Raw genomic sequence first — 21,115 nt, 5'->3', positions numbered from 1 at the left:
GACCTCATTGGGTTTGAATATCAAAAGGTAAAACATGTGTATTACCAGAGCCTGCCCTATATAAACACTTTTTAAAGTGACTTTGATCTATGAAATGACAGCATAAATTATTCATACCTAAAATTAACTTTTTAAGAGAACACACACACACAAAAGCTTGAAGCTTGCTTTTTTCTTATTTATTTACTTTAATTTGAAAAGATTTGTCTGTGTGAGTTATAGTATATGTTCCCAGACAGCAACATAGTGTTGGCCCAGATCCAGCCTACATCTGGCCAGCGAAATTCATGTGGGCCAGATCTGGGCCGACACTTGTTGCTGTCAGGGAATATTTTGAGTTTAGGAGTGACTGAAGTTTGCTTGTCTGTTACATTACCGTTAAAATAACGAATGTGAGTGTTGTGGGTGCCGCGGGGGGAAGGATCGAGAAGAGGTCATGTGACCCATCAGTACTAATTGACTGCCGCGCCTCTCATTTCTGTCACTGCTCGCGCACTGCGGCCGCGAGACTGGAAACCAGCACGGACGAGAGAGAGACACCTGAGGCGCTGAAGAGTCCACTTACACCCAACTAAAGCTCAGAAGCCGAATATCACAATTTACCCATCGAATAGGAGAATATAACGCTTGAAGGGTTGAAAATGATGAATCAGATCGACCTTTCGGATCCATATGATAATGGATATGAACCGGACGATTACATGATGCCGGAGGAAGAATGGGATCGGGATTTACTGTTGGATCCAGCATGGGAAAAACAGCAACGGAAGGTAAAAAGTTTAGTTTGCATATATATATATATATATATATATATATATATATATATATATATATATATATATATATATATATATATATATATATATATATAATATATACACACACACACACATTATAACCTTTAATATTATAATTATATAATGATTTATAGATAAATAATTACGTTAGAAATATAATTTAACAACGTTTTTTATTTATTTATCATTCTAAACGTATTTTTTTTAGCTTAGATTTAGCAGTTGTTTTAGAAGGAATCCCGTCCCGTTATGGGATCTGTGTTCTGGCAGTGTCACGGAGGGGTCTGGTTTGGCTCCTGTTGTCGGGAGCGCTTGCTGAGGATGGATGCAGCGGGTACCGAACTAACAATAGCGCAGCTGCGCGCGGCTCTGTCTGTTGCTGATACGATTGGAATGCGGACTGTCAACAGATGCTTCCAACACAGGATGACGTCCTTGGGATTAGAATGGATGCAGGGGCTAATTTTAACTTCACCACCAAAAGGCATCATAGTAGTTTAATCCGGTGTCCTTGGCAGGGAATTCTATTGTATATAAACATCACCTTTATATATATATTGTTTATTATTAATTAATGGTCAGAGTAATCACAAAGGGATTCCTAATGAAGGATTTTGTTTTGAGGGCCTCTAAACTGTGTCTTGAGCAGGGTGATCTTAAACTTTCTACTTTATCTGAACAATCCAAATCTTCAATCCTATTATACACTAGAACCACATAAGTGAACTTTCTCCCTCTTGCAGGCTCACATGTAGCACAATTGCATCACTTCAATATGAGCTGTAAAACATGTACATTGACTGTCATGGCTAAACCCTTTCAGAACAAATTAAGTCAGTCTATGAGTATTTGACCTGTGATATCTTTTGACATTCCCAGCATATTAGGCGATAACATGTTCATATCAGACCCCATATGTTTGAGACCGTTTTAGTGTAGTTAAAATATAATATGACCTTAGTGATCTTTTTTTATATATATTATTCACAATGCAGGCTAAATAAAGTTTAGCAAGGAAGTTAGTTTCCACTTAATCTACAGCACCTGTGGTCTGCCTAGATCCTCTGTTAAATCTGGTTGGCTTAATAGAAGCTGATTACTTGTCCATGCCAAGCTGGGTGATATTAAAATTCATTTATGCCTTAAAGTGAACCTCAATGATTGTATTTATACTTACTTCTCAAATCAAATTTTAAACGTAGTCTTATATTGCTTGGGCTGTTGATCTGTGATGTTTAGAGTCTAAACATTCTTTTTTATTCTTCGAGACCATCGCCCCACGCAAGCATGTTACTGCAGACACACCCTAAAGTTTTCCAGAATGAATGAAATTCTTTCCTGTCTGATTAGATAACCAAGCAGTGCGATAGTCGCATTATATACACTGCATTCTCACTCAAATCTCTCTCTCCTCATTGTGAGCCTACTTCATCAGGTCTCTTATCAGAAACAGACTCTGCGGAGAGAGCTAAATTTACACTCTTACCTCGCAGGAATGCACTCTGGGGTCCACAGTAAAGCTTTCATCTGCCCAGCAATGACTGAACCTGCTTTGAGGGATTAAAAAAGATGCTCTATTGAGTCTAAAAAATGGCCAAAGGGTAGCGGTGGATTTGAGAGTGTAACCTAATACAGATGTGGGCAGCAGTACAGCCACATTTTGTTCCATGAAACGGTTCCCAGCATTACTGGGTCATAATGTTGCCAAAATGCCTCATAAGGTTGCCCCTCATTCTAATGCAGTATTCAGAATCCAAAATGATATTTTGGTTAATTTTAAATTAGAATATGTATTGTTTATCTATATCTAATATCCCTGTGACAGTGGGAATATATACAGTAGCAGCTGTACTTATATTTGTGGCAAGCACAGGTTACCTTTCATTACTTTTTATTTAATTTTATTTGAACAATTTTAACTCCTTTTGTTGCCTGATGAATGTTAATTTTCGACCCCTGTGGCAGCAAAGGGTCCAGTATATGCAGTTATAATTTATTTCTTTACCTGTGGCTTTTAAATGTATAGTAAAGGGCCTGAAGTGGTTACTCTTAACCCTTTGTGCTCAATAGTAAATGATACCTACTAGTGTCTGTTGGTGCCCACATAATGTAATAGCATTAACCTGAGGGGACAAAATGTTATTCACTCTGGAATTTAGATGATGATGTCTGGGAAGATGCTTCTGAATTTAAGGGTCCCGATTTCTTTAAAAGTGTTTCTGGAGAGCAATCCTAGGATGGTGCAGATGATGCTATACAGCAGCTGTATTATACAGTTTCCAGCTTTGTTGCTTATTGTACATGTAGTTAAGTGCAGGTTATTTTTGGAGGATGAACTCAGTGTTCAACTCAAGTTTACATGCTCATGTGTTCAATGTTTTTATCATGCCAATGCCATTCTATTGTCTTGCTGACTGACCTGATTACACTTCCTGTTCATAATTATAATGCCTTTCAAAGTTCATGGATTGAATAAAGTACAGGCATTTGGACCATATTTATACAAACCAGTTACAAATTAGCAGTCTTAAAACTTGTCTACTGTCACACATTTGGTTTAGTAACTGTACACTGTGGTTTTGTTCAAGGATTCTGCATTTGATTAATATTGAGCGTAGGATACATATGTTACTCTAGTGACTGTAGGACTTGTATAAGAGAATTTGCATGTTAGTGTGCATGACTTGATGTATATTGTACTTGTTTCCCAGACGTTCACAGCCTGGTGCAACTCTCACCTGAGGAAAGCTGGGACACAGATTGAGAACATAGAGGAAGACTTCAGGAATGGCCTCAAACTAATGCTGCTGCTTGAAGTCATCTCAGGTAAATTCATTTTAAGTTTATTTGTTTAGCACTCTACACAATACATCATTGTTTCAAAGAAGCTTGCATGCATGTTTCAGTATTACAGTCAGAAAGTTTTCTGTTTTCAGTCAGAGATGAGTGTGTCAAAGTGATGTGTTCAGTCAAGCAGACACATATCACAGCTTGTGATCCTAATGATTACAATATAAGGATGATATTTGACAGTGTTGAATGTTCAAAGTAAATATGCTGAACTTCCTCAATGATATGTATTATCAACTCTATACAAGTTCAATTTTTCATGCTGCATTGTATTTTGGAAGGTGAGAGGTTACCCAAGCCTGACAGAGGAAAGATGCGTTTTCACAAGATAGCCAATGTCAACAAAGCCCTTGATTTCATCACCAGTAAAGGAGTGAAACTGGTCTCCATTGGGGCTGAAGGTATGCTTTTTTGCACAACTGTAATTTAATCTGGATTTATAATAATTTGTTTTATAAACAGATTGAATATTAGGGGATGCAGGTTATTAATTTTGCATGTCACAGCATTTTTTAAATAACTTGTCCTGCCCATTTTGATGATTTCCTGTCATATGTTTGAAGAAATTGTAGATGGGAATGTGAAAATGACTCTTGGAATGATCTGGACCATCATCCTTCGCTTCGCCATTCAGGATATCTCTGTTGAACGTAAAGCAAACAAGTCCCAAACATAAAATGCCACAAAATATTTGCACAAACACCAAAACATACTTATATTATTATTATTAAAGGCACATTTCACAACCCCTAGTGATGTTTAAATCATTTTATATCAAATAACAGCAATTAGATTGTTCAGTCATATGTGAATGATATAAAGATACACTAATTATCTTTCAGAAACTTCGGCCAAAGAAGGACTTCTGCTGTGGTGTCAGAGGAAGACTGCCCCTTACAGGAATGTCAATGTTCAAAACTTTCATGTCAGGTGAGGCTCTTTTTCTGGGTGCAAAAAAATGTTGAAGGGTGATATCAATGTTTTGTATTTTAATCAGTTAAAACCGATAACTCTATTATTTTTAGTTCTATAAAGTTTCAGTTTTTATGTTAATTCCCATATGACCCTGATTCTCTCTCTCTCTGGTGAAGCTGGAAGGATGGATTGGCGCTGTGCGCTCTCATCCACAGGCACAGGCCTGACCTCATTGACTACGCCAAACTCAACAAGGTCTCAAGTGTGACCCCAGATTAACCTTTAATCCTCCGAGACATTTGTTCTAACAGTCAGTAGAAAAATAGCATGTCTGCCACAACATTCTGATGTTCCTTTTTGTTGATATCACTGCACAGATGGTGTGTGTTACAGTATGAGTTCCTAACATCTTCATCACACTCCACAGTTCATCACACTCCCACCCTCAGGAATCTGAGGACCTTCTTTAAAAACTTAAGGGTTGACTTTTAGTATGTAGTAGATCCAGATGTCATTTGTTGCATTGTACAATCAGAAATCCCCCTTTTTTTGTGGATGGACTGGCCTTCTGTGCACTTATTCACAGACACAAACCAGAACTGATTGACTTTCATAATCTGGAGGTAGCATAAGTGTTTATATTGTTGGATGTGATTTTTTTTTTTTCTGTAAGAGTCCTGCAGAGTTTAGTTCTTGTACTTGGAGAAAGTTACCTGTTAGCGTTCCCATTCATCTCCGTGGCAGCTTGCATCCAGAACAGCACTCCAAGAGAGAAGAGTTGACTAGAAAACATTTAACAAGATGAAACAATACTTTAGATTTTAGCCAGTAGTATTCTAATTGCCAATTTGTGTGTGTTGTGTATGTAGACTAACTTTTGTGTTTGTTACAGTAAGTTGATAGATTATTAACATGCTAACTCTATTAGAGCCGAATGTGAGAGTTAGCAAGATTTTCTATTCACTTCATGTGTACCTTGTGATTGCTTAAAAGTGTGCTGCCTATAGAGTGTTTCTAATTCACATTTGGAAGGTTATAGACATGATATAGTGACTACTTTTAATTAGAAGGAATGTTTTATGGCTGGAGCGAAATTCTGCTAGAATGTCATAACAGATCCTCTGTGAAACGTGGAGATGTTTTGTTGAGGGCAAATTTGTATAGTTAGCTGATATTTTTTAGCTGTAATTTGCAGGTAGCTTGTGTTAGCTTATAGTGATGTAGTAAAACCACCTTCAAAAGTTGGGGTCGGCAAGATTTTTAAATGTTTTTGAAAGAAGTCTCTCACATTTACCGCGGGCTGAATTTATTTGATTATTACTGTTTGTAGTGTAATTTATTGTGAAATATTATTCCAATTTAAAATACCTGTTTTAATGCAAATTGAATTTATTACTGTCATAACAAAGCTGAACGTTTAATAATAATAATTTTTCTAATATGCTGATTTGGTGCTCAAGGAACGTTTCTTATCAAACTGACCTCATACGGTAATTATGGCAGTCAAAAGGCAGTCAGAGAAAGTTGCGGCCCATAATAGGTTTTCTCAGAGGACCGCTTGGCTTTACAATAATCTTGACCCGAATCAAGAATCCCTATTAGAACTTATTCTGACCCTTCGAAGTGGATTTTAAGTGGGCTAGAACTTGAAGCATCGTAGTACTCTAATGACATGTTAGATTTGATTTCTTCCTTCCCAGAACAGGGAATCATAAAGGCATGCTGAACAGGATGTGGCATTTGTTTCCAGCCATGTTCCTAGTCAGTGTGAATGAGTGTATGTGCACTATGGTTTTCATTAGTCGGTTAGAACAGACCTTTAAAGATTAAGGATTTATTTAGCTTGTCAGGGTCAGTCAGTTTATCTGTGACTAAAGTGACTAAAAGACCCCTCACCCCACACAGACATTCCTGTCCCCTTCAGCTGTCACTGGCGGCTCCAGGTGAGCTTGAATGGGGTAATCCAATGTTTAGCATGGACCCCAGTGGTCCCAGTTTGGACATGAGCATCAGGAGGGTCCCGGACCCTCTGGATCCCGTGCAGCTGTTGATGTCCTGTCATGGCTTTTTATTGACACAGAGAACAAAGGCTTGATCCCCAGACTCAGCTTACACACACATCCAAAAATACCTGCAATAATAATAACCATAAACAAACATTTAGGATGCAGAATGGAAGAATTATTACTATTAAAGTAATGTTTTTGAAAGAAAGTATTTTCTGCGCACCAAGGCTGCATTTATTTGATAAAAAAATACAGTACAAACAGCAATTTTCTTTTTTTTAATATTCTTTAAAATATAATTTATTCCTGTGACAGCAAAGCTAAATTTTTAGCAGCCATTACTTCAGTCTTTAGTGTCACATTATCCTTAAGATATCATTCTTATATGCTGATTTGGTGCTTAAGAAACTTTTACAATTTATTTTCAATGTTGAAAACAGTTAATATTTTTAATGGAAATTTCTAAAGAACAGCATTTTTTTGAAATAGTATTTTGTTTTTACTGTCACTTTTGATCAACTGAACACATCATTATTACTTTTGAACATTAGTGTAGGTTCTTTTGTTTACATAAATATATATATAAATATATATATTTAAAACTCCTTTGCATTTAAAGGGCAACCAGTCTTTCAGTATGTCCAGTATGCCAGTGCTTCCTTTTCAGATAATTTTTAACTAATTTATCATTTGAAATCCTTTTTTAGAGCTAAACGTTTTTTCTTTCTTCTAGTGGCACCTGAATACCCAGACTCACTTTTGCATGGAAATTATTTAGATTTATGTCTTTTTTTTTTTTTGTGACATATTATTTCTTTTAATTTATTTATTGGTAAAGAAGAATGCCTTTTTCTCTCTTTTTGTCTGTCTTCAGGATGATCCACTGGGTAATCTGAATTTGGCATTTGACATTGCTGAAAAACATCTGGACATCCCCAAAATGCTGGATGCCGAGGGTAAACGATAAGCATAGGATGTTCCCCAATACTCCATATAACATTCCAGCTGAATCCAGAACCTTCATACAGTTAAACATTGAAAATATGTCTTACCGAAAATGTTATGGTGACAATAAGACCTTAAATATGGCGTCTACACTGAGCAAGATCTGTATGTCACAGTTACCTGTGGCAAGGAAAGACTCCTTCAAATTTATTTTATTAGGAAACAATAGGATGATCCAAGTTCTAGGCTCAGGCTAGTCCTATGTTCCTTACAATAAATCATCAATAAGACAATATTCTAAAAGCTGGATGCAAATTCTAAAGATCTCAAGCAACAGCTGTATAATATTACAAAATATGGCTTTTACTCCACAGTTCTTGTATCCTCATTTTTCACTTTAGCAGATGAACATGACTTGTTTTGTTGTTGTATTTATATTTTCTTCAATTGCACCTTATCTCCATCTTCACTTTATGTAGTTGTCTCTTAACTCATCTCCTCTCCCTGCAGACATCCTGAACACCCCTAAGCCTGATGAGAGAGCTATTATGACATATGTGTCCTGTTTCTACCATGCCTTTGCTGGAGCTGAACAGGTAATGTGTTTTGCATGTGCTAGATTTAGCAGATTTAGTAAGTATCCTTCCATCCATCTCTACCTTAGTTCTTACTGTGTCTCTCTCCCTCAGGCTGAAACCGCTGCTAACAGGATCTGTAAGGTGCTGGGAGTGAATCAGGAAAATGAGAAGCTGATGGAGGACTATGAAAAACTGGCTAGTGAGGTCAGGAGACATATTGTAGTTAAACACACATCAGATACACTCCACACACAGCACATAAACATATATTTAACCTGAATATTCCCACTCTGTAGCTGTTGGAGTGGATCAGACGTACCATTCCTTGGCTGGAGAACCGTGTGCCAGAGAAGACCATGTCAGAGATGCAGCGGAAGCTGGAGGATTTCCGAGATTACCGCAGGAAGCACAAACCTCCCAAAGTGCAGGAGAAGTGTCAACTGGAAATCAGCTTCAACACCCTTCAGACTAAACTCCGCATTAGCAACCGGCCTGCATTTATGCCCTCTGAGGGCAAGATGGTTTCGGTGAGAGTTTGACTCACACTTACCGTATTTTCCGGACTATAAGTCGCACTTTTTTAATAGTTTGTCTGGTCCTGCGACTTATAGTCAGGTGCGACTTATTTATCAAAATTAATTTGACATGAACCAAGAGAAATGAACTAAGAGACATGAACCATGAAAAAAACATTACCGTCTCCAGCCGTGAGAGGGCGCTCTATGCTGCTCAGTGCTCCTGTAGTCTACACTGAAGGCATAGAGCGCCCTCTCGCGGCTGTAGACGGTAATGTTTTCTCTTGGTTCTTGGGTCTAAATAAATGTGACTTCTAGTCCAGTGCGACTTATATATGTTTTTTTCCTCATCATGACGTATTTTTGGACTGATGCGACTTATACTCAGGTCCGAAAAATACGGTACATGTGACGCCTCTTTACTTGGAAGTCTAATTTTGTACTATTCCCATTGATGCTGTTTCTGGTTTTAGTTTTTTTTATTGTTTGTTCGTAGTATTTATTTATTTTTTATTATTATTGTATTGTATTATTTATTGATATTTTAATATGTATTTTCTATTTTATTTTATTTGACATTTGTTTGTTTGATTATTATATTGATTTATTTAACATTTATTGAGTTTTTTTTTATTTTAATATTTAATAATCTTATTTAATATTTATTTAGTTTGTTTATGCTTGTTATACTTTATCTTATTTAATAAATCAATACATGCTTAATGTCTTTTGTTTATATTAATTGTTTTATATTATTCTATATTTTATTTTTATTATATTTTATATGTATTTTTTATTTATTTATCTTAACTAGCTATCTTTGGTGGGCATGACAAAATTACAAATATGTAGATTTATAGGTATATTGGTCACAAACAACACTCGTTTCTGAAACAGTAAGGTGAACATGCTCACAGTTTCTCAATGGTTTTATAGCTGATCATTTGGTTTGTGTTTGTCTGTTTAGGACATAGCAAGTGCGTGGCAGGGGCTGGAACAGGCAGAGAAGGGCTATGAGGAATGGCTGCTGACGGAGATCAGGAGACTGGAACGACTAGATCATTTAGCAGAGAAATTCAGGCAGAAAGCTACCAACCATGAGTCCTGGGCTGCAGGTGAGCCCCAAACATTAAGTGGTGTCATCAATAAAATGCCACCATTCTGCACTTAATTAAAAAAGAACTACAAGCCAGTTTGAAAAAGAAAGTTCACTAAATGATGCTTAATATATGCTTGACGTGTGCTCTGCAATAGGTAAGGAGGAGATGTTGACCCGGAAGGACTACGAGTCAGCATCTTTAATGGAAGTCCGAGCTTTGCTGAGGAAACACGAGGCATTTGAGAGTGACCTTTCGGCCCACCAGGACAGAGTTGAGCAGATTGCTGCTATTGCTCAGGAGCTCAAGTATGATCTTTTAGATTTATCCTCTTCAAAAATCCTTTCGACTTTCTTTGCTGATCTTCATTTATTTTAGCTGTTCATTTGAATGTATACTTTGGTATGTGCATTGACATTCAAAAGCTTGGGGTCAGTTATATAATTTTTAGCCAGCATAAGAGATATTAAAAATTATCTTCTAAATGTCAGATGTTTAAAGGGTAGTGCACGAGTTCTTTGCCCTAGCTATTAAACTGTCACGTTCAGTTTCTCGTCACTTTACAGGGTCTCAATAGCTTCTATCTGTCACACTACTTATCCATAACTAGACACACATATACACACACACACCCTACACTTAAATCACACACTTTCTATTTTAACATTCATTATCTCCCAGCAGGCCTGGTTGGAGTGTGTGTGTGTGTGCATGTATTTAATACTTAATAACTGACAGCTTCTGACCTTTATGTAATCTCAGTAAGTACAGGATGATATTACTTATAAACTATGGAGCATAGTTATGATGATTAGAATAATAATGTTAATTTAGACCCAAAAAGCAAACAGAAAGAAATGTAGATAGCTAATGTTAATGACAGTTATAGGTACTTAGAGTATCAAAACAGTCTGGAATACGCTACACTGAACAGTTCTTAAAATACTGGGCAGGATTCATTATCGACTTTGTAATAGTTACAGTTGAAAAACTTGCCATCATACACTAAACGATTGAGAATCATACACTAGCAGACAAAATGAAATGATGTTGTTTACCACTAGAGGGGGACAGACTCAATAGCAAATGCAACGTTGTGGCATAAAGTATATATTTTTTATCTTCTGTTTTATATTTCTAAAGTGAGCTGGACTATCATGATGTTGCTTCAGTGAATCAAAGGTGTCAAAGTATTTGTGACCTCTGGGACCACCTGGGTACACTCACTCAGAAACGCAGAGAGTCTTTGGAGGTGTGGTCTTTGTTGCAACGTGTTTTGTACTAGAATATTTTAGATGAATCAAGGTATTAAAGAAAGCAAAAGGTTTGAATCCGTGTTACATTTTTGCAGAGGACAGAGAAACTTTTGGAGACTGTGGAGCAGCTGTTTCTGGAATACGCAAAGAGATCCGCTCCCTTTAATAACTGGATGGAGGGAGCCATGGAAGACTTACAGGATATGTTCATAGTGCACACCATTGAAGAGGTCCAGGTACACACACTTCATTTACATGCTTATTTTGTGAAACAGACTAGTATTTCCACAGCTCCTTGCTGTCACATATGTATTACGTTTTGACTTTTTGTAAGGTTTTTAGAGTCTCTTATGCTCACCAAGAATACATTTGTTTTACTATATAAAAATACATTAAAATTGTATATTGTAAAATATTTTTTTACAGTTGAATAACTATTTTTTGTTTTAATACATTTTAAAATTTATTTTTTATTCCTGCGATGGCAAAGCTGAATTTTCAGCAGCCATTACTCCAGGTTTCAGCGTCACGTGATCATTCAAAAATTATTTTAATAAGCTCATTTGGTGCTTAAATATTTTATAGAAAAATACGGAAAAAGATGTTGCTTAATAGTTCCAAAGGACAGCATTTATTTGAAATATAAATATTTTGTAACTATGTAAAAGTCTGCCATTTTGATCAGTTTAATGCATCCTTGGTGAATAAAAGAATTCATTTCTTTAAAAAATAAAAAACGTACTGACTTGAAATTTTGAATGGTAGTGTGTATATATAAAAACAAGTTAACCATTGTGTGTAGACTCTGATAGCTGCTCACGAGCAGTTTAAGGCCACACTTCCTGAGGCCGATGCAGAAAGGCAGGCGATCCTTGGCATACAGCAGGAAGTCCTGAAGATCTCCCAGAATTACGGCATTCGTGGAGACCTCACTAACCCCTACAGCACCATAACTACAGAGGAGATTGCCATCAAGTGGGACAAGGTCAAACACAAAAATCAGACTTCAATTGTTCTTAAAGTTAAAACTCAAATTGATCTTCTAACCTCTTATTCTAAGCCATTCCTGTAGTCATGATGCTAATGGTGTTTGTGTATTCAGGTGAAGAAGCTGGTTCCCCAGCGTGACAGTGCTCTGCAGGAGGAGTTAGCGCAACAGCATGCTAACGAAAGGCTCAGACGCCAGTTTGCTGCCCAAGCCAACCTCATCGGACCCTGGATACAGGCCAGGATGGAGGTGGGTGACATTAGCACCTGTGCCAATCTGATATACCCAAATAAGACATGTTTTTAAATCTATCTATCTATCTGTCTGTCTATCAGGAAATTGGTCGTTGTTCAATGGCGATGGGCGGGACTTTGGAGGATCAGATGACCCAGCTGAAGCAATGCGAGCATGTGATCATCAGCTATAAACCCAACATAGACAGACTGGAGGGAGATCACCAACTCATCCAGGAGTCACTTATCTTTGACAACAAACATACTAACTACACTATGGAGGTACACATTCAATTGCAAGGACACATTCAATTGATCAAAAGTGACAGTATAAAGGCATTTTATAATGTTGTAAAAATTGATATTTCAAATAAATGCTGTTCTTTTAAATGTATTCATCAAAGAATATGATTTCCACAAAAGTATTAAGCAGCACAACTGTTTTCAACACTGATAATCAGCATATTAGGATGGCTGCTTAAAAATCAGCTTTGCCATCACAAAAATGTATTAAATTTGAAAATGTATTCAAATAGAAAGCATTTATATTCAGTTATAAAAATATTTCGCAAAGTTACTGTTTGTACTATATTTTTGATCAAATGAATGCAGCCTTGATGAAAGTAAGATACTTCAAAAACATAAAAAAAGCCTAAACTTCTGAATGGAGTGTACATAGAAATGTTTGAATTCTCACCTTAATTGCCAATGAATTTTTACAACAGTATTTCTCTTTCCTCTGCAGCATATTCGTGTTGGCTGGGAGCTCCTTTTGACTACAGTTGCTCGCACTATTAATGAAATTGAGACTCAAATTCTGACACGTGATGCAAAGGGCATCAGCCAGGAGCAGATGAATGAATTCCGGTCCTCTTTCAACCACTTTGATCGGGTGCTGTACTCGAACTACTCACTTGTTTCCTTTGTTGAATGGATGATACACTAATCATCAATAAACCACACCATCCACTAAACCCTTCTCCACTTTGACCGAGCATTATACAAACATCTGTTAATCTCTCTTATTTCATCTGAGACGCATTAATTTCATATTTGCTTTGTGTTATGTCTTGCCTTCACATCTTCAGAGGCATCACATTGCAAGAGTGCTGATTTATTATTCCATTCACTTATTGGAACAGATTTAGTTTGACATGGGAGATCATTTACTGTATTTAGTATGTTTAAAGATTTGCAATTTGTGCTAAAATCCGCTTAAAATGATGGCCAGAGTTAAATTATATTATTTAAATACCACTCATTCCAAATCCTTACAAATACATTTTTGTGTTGTTTTATCTATTTTCATCAGTAACCTTCCATTTCTGCTCACATCATGTGCATGGTTTTGAGTGTTGTGGGTACTTGCTCTCAGGAAGAAAGGGGGAAACTTAGGCCTGATGAGAGCATGTCTGAAATTTTGAGCATGTCTGATCAGTCTTGAACCTTTAGGAAGTGACAAACAGGTAGTAACTAACATGACCTCTAACCCTTGACCCCAATGTGTAGTTCTTTGCATAGATTTATACATATTCATTCCCTGGGCTGCAGAATATATTTCTAATGTACCTCTCGTGTATTTTTCTGTCTGTGTGTTTCTGTGTTAGGTTCTGTCTCTTTCTCTACTCCACATTGCTTCATTATTCCAACCATGTTGCTGCGTCACCCACACACCCTCAACCTTTGCCCTTTAACCTTTTTCATGCAGAAGAAGAATGGGGCCATGGATTCTGATGACTTTAGGGCCTGTCTGATCTCGATGGGTTATGATCTGGTAGGACCTTTAATAGATTACAAACTAAAAAATAACTTTCTTAAGCAGTATTTTTGTGTTGTTTTACAATATAAAATATCTAAGCAAAATACGTTTATTTAGTATTATAATTGTTTTGCTTTGTTAATTTTAATTTTATGACAGTGCCATTTTTTTAAAATAATGTTTTAAAATCTACATTTATATAATATAAAATATCAAGTATAATTAATATATTTTCTTAAAGCAAGTCTCTTTATTTTATCATTTTTTTTTTGTCAAATTTATTTGATCAAAGTTCATGCTCAAAAACAAGAAACATCTGTTTTGCCAATGGTTTTAGAAAAATACACTTAATCTAAATATTTTTATAATCTAAAATTATATCAAATATAAACCATTATATGAAGTACAATGAATATATTCTCTTAAAACAAATCTCATTTTACACTTTTGTTTGACAAAAAAAGTTAAGGATTTTTAAGAATCTTTTCTTGGGAAAAATACTGATTGTTATACAGAAATTACAGACCTGATTGTGATGTGTGTGTGTGTGTGTGTGTATATATATATATAAATACTATAATAGTATTTATATAGAAATAAATACGTATGCACATAAATTAATTTCAACACTACAGAGGTGAGGTGCAATAAATGTTTATGTGTGTTTTTTTTTCAGGGAGAAGTGGAGTTTGCTCGGATCATGATGCTGGTTGATCCAAATACTTCAGGTGTCGTGTCATTCCAGTCTTTCATTGACTTCATGACAAGAGAGACAGCGGACACAGACACAGCTGAACAGGTCATTGCTTCCTTCAGGATCCTCGCTGCCGACAAGGTGTGTGTGTGTGCTGCTTACTTAACCTTAACACTTCTCTTCAGAACAGTCTTTTGTACCTGAAAAATTCTTTCCTTATTTCTTATCTGTTGTTTATTGTGTTTTGAATAGCCATATATTCTGGCAGATGAGTTGAGGCGAGAGCTTCCTCCAGACCAGGCAGAGTACTGCATCAGCAGGATGCCCCCATACTCCGGCCCCGGGGCCCTGCCTGGAGCCCTGGACTACACTGCCTTCTCCACTGCTCTCTATGGAGAGAGTGACCTTTAACTCTCTCAACAGCTCTGACCTTTTCGACCAAGTCTCTCTCATTAACCAAGAAAATTCTTTACCCATTAGTAGATCAACAACCTCAAGAAATAAAAAACATGGCAAATAAACAATGAACACAATTTCAGTTACAATCTTATTTGATGTATTTTGATAAATGATTGATAAAAAACGTTGAAGTCAATAAACATGGAATGCAGTCTGGAAGTGAAAAGAATGCAATGAAGGAAGCAAAAAAATAAAATAAAAGTGGTAATTTATCTGTCGCACTCCAAAAACTTTTCTCATAAATTGTCGGATCCAAAGGTAGTTACACTTAAATTAATAATTAAGTATGTTTAAGCATTTTTTTGTATTTTCCAGAACAAAATCTATTTTGTGTGGTAGTGTTAAACCTACATTATGTAAGATTTGCACATTTGAAATATGCCCAAATTGAGAAACATTCACAGAACCACTATGCTTCTCTTTTTTTCTGTAGTGTACTATAGTGTGGCCACATGAACAGTAGCTCTATTCTTAACAACATAATCGCCTAAAAACCTAACAGTGCCTGATTACATATACAGTAACAGTTTATATAAATTAGAAAGAGGTGATCTTTGACCTTCTCAGTAGAGAGTTTGCTAGATAAGAGCACAAGCGAGTGATTTGACGTTTTAAATATTGGGAATGCTTCAACAATTTCTTCAATTTGGGGATTATATTAAGTGTTAACGTAGGTACGTCTACAGGGCTTGTCAAATAAAGAAAGCAAAAAAGAGAAAGTATGATAAAAATACTAAATTTACAATTGTGGTTTAAAGTATGTGAACCCTTTGGAACAATATACAAACACAGCCTGCTTAACACACAAACAATTGTTTTCTTGTCTGTATTGAACAGCATGTAAACCTTTCACAGTGAAGAGTGGAAAAGTATGTGAATCCCAGAGTATCAATCAAGCTTATATGAATACAGCTAATTCATACAGGTCACTTTTAATTCATTGTACTATGACAGTGCAGTTGGTTGATTTTTGGTCAATTTGGTAACCTGTCAAATCAGTTTTAATGTGAAAGTGATTTGTGAATGTCTGCTGTTGAATTCTATGAACAAGAAAGCCAAATGTGTGTTTTACAGTGACATAAATGAAATAAACCTTACTTATGAAAAGGCCAAATCTCTGATTTGTTATTGAATGTTTTGAATAAAGTGCAATTAACATTCTGTAGGTCTAAAATATGTATTTATGTATACATAATAGTGTTTTGCATAATCTAGTATGTTTTTACTTGTATAATGAATAGTTGATCATTCAATTTCATTATTTAAATTTTTATGTATTTGGTGCTTTTGTTTGTTTTCTTCCTTCCTTCCTTCTTTTTTTTTTTTGCTTTCTCCACTGTAACTTACCAAACATGGAAAAGCCCTTTCTTTCCCAATTTAGTCTGTTATAAATAATATAGATATTGACCAACTATGAGAGTAAATGCTTATTAAAATATAGAACATTTAAGTATTGGACATTTTATTATTTTGTCTGTTTAGTGTTCATCCAAACATAATCCTGTGTGTAAGATGCTCAATACAAGAAGTAGTATTATGAGGATATAGTTGAGAAAGTGGAGCCTTTCATGAAAACAGAGCCTACGCAGTTGTGAGTGGGTTGGGCCAGCACTGAAGGGTACCATCCCTCCCTCACAGGGGGTGATGGCTGGGAGTCAAACAGTGTAGGAGACGACCTCAGCTTTTATGGCTTTGATGGACTTCAGCTCTAGACAGGTAAGACGGAGACTAAGCACATACACTACTACTGTTCAAATATTTAATTTTTCGAAAGTTATTCAGCAAGGATTTGTTCAAATAAAAGTTCTTTTGAACTATTTAAAAGTAATATTTATTTGCACAAACAGCATAAACAAATGATTTCTAAAGGATCACATGACAATGAAGACTGCAGAAATAGTTGCTAAAAATTGATCTTTGCCATCACAGGACTAAATTACATTTTACAGGATATATTACAATATAATAATATTTCACAATATTGCTGTTTTACTGTATATTTATCAAATAAATGTAGCCTAGTGAAATCTAAACACTATTTGTGTATTCTTCCCTAAGACGTAGGTCAGAGGGTCACCTCTCCAAATCAGCACTTGCTAAGCGAGGATGATGCCATTAGTTGCTTAGTTCAACATGCATCTCCTTCCTGGTGAACAGAAAGCCAGTTCAAGGCATGCTGGAGAACTTCAGTCTGGATGGGCTGCTATTTCCAGTGGTTCGCTTCTCAGCTGGAGTGCAGTGAGTTACCTTTGAATAGATTTTGCTTTTGCTTGTTGTGTTACTTGTAGGTTTGTTTGCTCATTATTCATCGCACAATAAAAACAAAAAAGGTCTGATTCCCCAGTTCTACTGCATTTTTTTTAAGTGAATCTCCCTAAATCTGACCTGTACATCCTAAAACCTTATAGCGATTGGTTTTGTATGTTATCATCAGGGTGCATTTGGAGGTCGACGTGGGGAGTTTAGGTTTCTTCCTCCAGCTGACTTCTCTCCATGCGCTGAATCTGTCCTCCCCAAAACCTGCTGCAAGCTGGAGCTGTTTGACACAAATCACACGAAATCACACTGAAAGTCATCATGACCTCTTAGTACCTGTTGAATAAGCCCAGTGACCTTTATCCCTATTCCAGTGGATTCCAGCGAGGTACTCATTCAATTTTAAGTATGCTCTGATTATTTTAAATTTAGCATCAGTGCAGTTTTTTCAAGCTACAAGCGGTCTTGCATCAACTTGTATGAGTGTCTGACACCCTTGCACTCACATCTGCATCTTATCAGGTTGAATATTCTCCACAGCTGGAGCAGATCAGAGAAAGATTAGCAGAAAACCTCCATGAACTCTGGCCTACTGACAAAATAGAGCAGGGCTCGACCTACGCACCTGTAAGTAACTGAGTAACATCCTTTCAGTAGTTTCATCTCATTCTGATGTGCATCTCTTCTGCTAAGTTAAAGATGAGAGCAAAAAAGTACACTCGTGTCTAGTTGAGTTTTCCAAAAATCCAGATCAGAAGCGAATTCATGACTTCCAGTCATGTGAGGATATCCTCAGGTATGCCATCGATTATTGTGCCTATATTAAACTGTTAGCTCTTCATTATCAATCATACTTCTTTTTGTGTTGTGGAAGGACTCTTCTTGCTTTTGGTGTCCATATTGGACTCTCTGATGAACCTGCAGAAGACAATGTGTAATGTGTCCACCTTTCAAATAAGTATATCAAAATAGGATTCCTCACTAAGACTCCTGAGATATAAACTTTGAAAATTTGTTGAATTTTAAATCAATCCTGATTACATCACCTGTCCAGACATTGAACTATGGGATTGATAAAGACCTGCCCCTGTGGATCAGTCCTGCGCTAACAGCTGCTCAGGAAGAGCTGGCGGACAAATTGAACACAACCTCTGGGCTGGAGAGTATATCAGCAGGACTGGAGCTGTGGACCACAGCAGGTAAAAATTAAACATGTATCAGTATTTTTATGAAAATAAACAATATAAATGTGATCTTGAGTATTATTTATCACTGGAATAAAAATACCAAATTTGTCCAGTTGAAGCCATCTATATGAGTATGAGGACATTGCTTCTCACTATATATATATATTATAAGGGATGTAATGTATAAGAGAAGTACCCAATTGGTGCCATTTTGCCTATTGGATGAGAAGACCAAACTGGCTAGCAGAGATGCCATGAGGGAGGCACTTGGTATCCTTCTTGGGTTTGGATATACTGTAGAACTCCTGGCTGATAAAATGGGGCAAAGTTCATGAGAGGTAAGACTCACAGGGCCTTTAAGAGATGCTGTATCTTTAAAATAAAATTGAATCTATATAGAAATATGTTTAAAAAATGACACACATAACATAATTACAAAAAAAGCTTAATTAAAATATTAATAAATATAATAGTATGTTTTTAATAATAATACTAGTGTGTGTTTATTCATTTGTTAGTGTAAGCGTAGCAGCTGTTACAATGGTGTGTGCAGCAGAGGGCAGTAGTTTGTCCCATAGTCACAACAACAGTGGCCTGGAGATTGGATGTCTGTCTGGCTGACACGACAACAGGGCCCCTGACATTTACAGCTAATGGCAAGGAGCTTGCCAATTACTTCCAGGCAAACCGAAGTCAGAACTGGTGGCAGTCCCATTCAAATATTTATCATTTAGGTTATGCATATTAGTGTTTACTAATAATCTTGGGATCAATACTGCCCCATAAAATAGCCTATACTTATATTTTGAAAAATATGATTGGTTATTCTCCTCATATAGGCGAGAGTGTTGAGGAGAAAGCCTATGTGGTAGTGAGGCTACTGATTCGCCAACCTGAGTGCTTCAACCTGAGTGAAGTGCTTTCAACCAGACGCTGTGAGGGCTGTGAATCGATCTTATCCTGTCTTTGTTTTCCTAATTCTCGATCATGTCTCTTTCTCACCTGCATGTCCAGTGACACGCTTGATGATGATGATGATGATGTCATCCACATGGGAAATGCCATAATGACCTTTTACTCTGCTCTCATTGATCTGTTGGGTCATTGCGCCCCTGAGATGCATGTAAGTGTTTTGGGAAACCCGCTGGGAAAGCTAGATAAGAGCCTGTAATGTGTTTAAAGGACTTAGTTGGAGAGAGCTTATTGGTTTTATCTACTTTTAAAGCACAGTCAGTTTTCATTAAAGGTTTGAAAAGTTATTGAAGGTTTGCTAATGGGTGTTTCTGTTGTGTTTGTAAATGGCCTGCAGCTCATAGAAGCAGGGAAGTGAGGCCATCCGGATCAGGGCAATCTTAAGATCTCTCGTCCCCAGAGAGGATCTGGAGGGAATCATCAATATTCCTTTAAGTACCAATTGTAAACACAGGTGCGTAAAATATATATTCATGATGCAAAATCGTTATTTTCAAAACTATTGATTTATCTTTCTAAATGTATTTAATTTTCAACTGAAATCAGTGTAATGAGAGAGTCTTAGCTCAGTTTTTAAATAAAGTAAATTTAGTTCATGGCTACTGGCAAAGATAGGAAGTAGGGATTTTTATGTCTAAAAGTGATTCATTGGTGGTTGAAAATATTTTGTGCTTGTTATACTCAGATGATCTAGTGGTGGAGCCTGACATGTCTTGGATATTTTGTCCGGAACACAGCCATAGTGCTGTTTTTGGAGCGGGTCTTACAGAGTTCAGGACATGCAGTTCTTGATACGACAGTGTCTGCTGGAGAATGGTTTCCTGCTGGACCTGCGAGCGGGTGTTAACATGGATGCTGTAAAGAGGGAAAGGCATTATATGTAGGAAAAGTTCACCCTAATTTGAATAATGTCACTTCAAGCCGATATGACCTTTTTTAACCTTTGCTCTATGAAACACCAAAGGAATTTTAGCCGAATCTCTGTGGTGCTTTTTTCCATAATAAGTGGGGATAATGGAAATAAGTGGGGATGGAGCTCTTGATCTCCAAAATGTTATAAAACATCATCAAAGCAATTCAACTCATGCACTTTATTCCAAGTCTTTTGAAGTCAAATTGTTTTGTGTGAGGAATAAATCTGAAATTTAAGTCAGTTATTTACTGAAAATCTTGAATTTGTGGACCCCCTACTTAACGGTAGACACCAGAATAAAGGTTAAGGGGTCCTAAAGACTTGCAGTTTTGTTTCTACATGTTTCAACAGCTCTGTCTCTGTTTTACATGTTTCAACAGCTCTGTCTGAATGCAACATAAAAAGAAAATATTGGAGCATTATTAAAATGCAAATAGCTGTCTTTTGAAGAAGCATCCACTTTCAGTCCAAAGCCTGTGGATATCAGTAGTGTCACTCTGACCTGGGATCAGTATTTAAGCAGCTTCATTGAATTCCAGACAGTATAAATCAGTTCAACAGGGACGAGGAGATTACATCAAGTCATTTAGAAGTCATTTTAGAAATTGCCTCATATGCTGCCTATATACCACCAGACTGTTTTGTACATTAACAGGTTTAAAAATAACTGCACGTTCAATCTGGTGTCGAAGGCT

The 21,115-nt window shown here is 36.6% G+C and overlaps 1 protein-coding gene across 2 annotated transcripts; it reads left to right on the top strand.

Moving 5' to 3' along the window:
* Positions 1-465: 465 nt before the first annotated feature.
* Positions 466-16,206, top strand: LOC113094594 (alpha-actinin-2-like). 2 transcript variants are annotated; one of them, XM_026260188.1, is made up of 21 exons: positions 468-770; positions 3,509-3,623; positions 3,929-4,048; positions 4,211-4,297; positions 4,490-4,577; positions 4,739-4,817; positions 7,443-7,524; positions 8,024-8,109; positions 8,203-8,295; positions 8,388-8,618; positions 9,574-9,721; positions 9,861-10,011; positions 10,847-10,955; positions 11,055-11,195; positions 11,762-11,944; positions 12,062-12,196; positions 12,283-12,462; positions 12,926-13,072; positions 13,889-13,954; positions 14,616-14,774; positions 14,886-16,206. In XM_026260188.1, the coding sequence occupies exons 1-21, from the start codon at positions 642-644 to the stop codon at positions 15,042-15,044; spliced, it is 2,688 nt and encodes an 895-aa protein (XP_026115973.1). In that variant the 5' UTR covers positions 468-641; the 3' UTR covers positions 15,045-16,206. The 2 variants fall into 2 exon arrangements, with proteins under 2 accessions (XP_026115972.1, XP_026115973.1); XM_026260187.1 differs by having other exon boundaries at positions 466-770; positions 8,024-8,295.
* Positions 16,207-21,115: the final 4,909 nt, after the last annotated feature.

The sequence above is a fragment of the Carassius auratus genome, unplaced genomic scaffold, assembly GCF_003368295.1.
Source record: "Carassius auratus strain Wakin unplaced genomic scaffold, ASM336829v1 scaf_tig00215410, whole genome shotgun sequence".
NCBI classification, from domain to species: Eukaryota; Metazoa; Chordata; class Actinopteri; order Cypriniformes; family Cyprinidae; genus Carassius; species Carassius auratus.
This window is presented reverse-complemented; position numbering and strand designations above follow the sequence as displayed.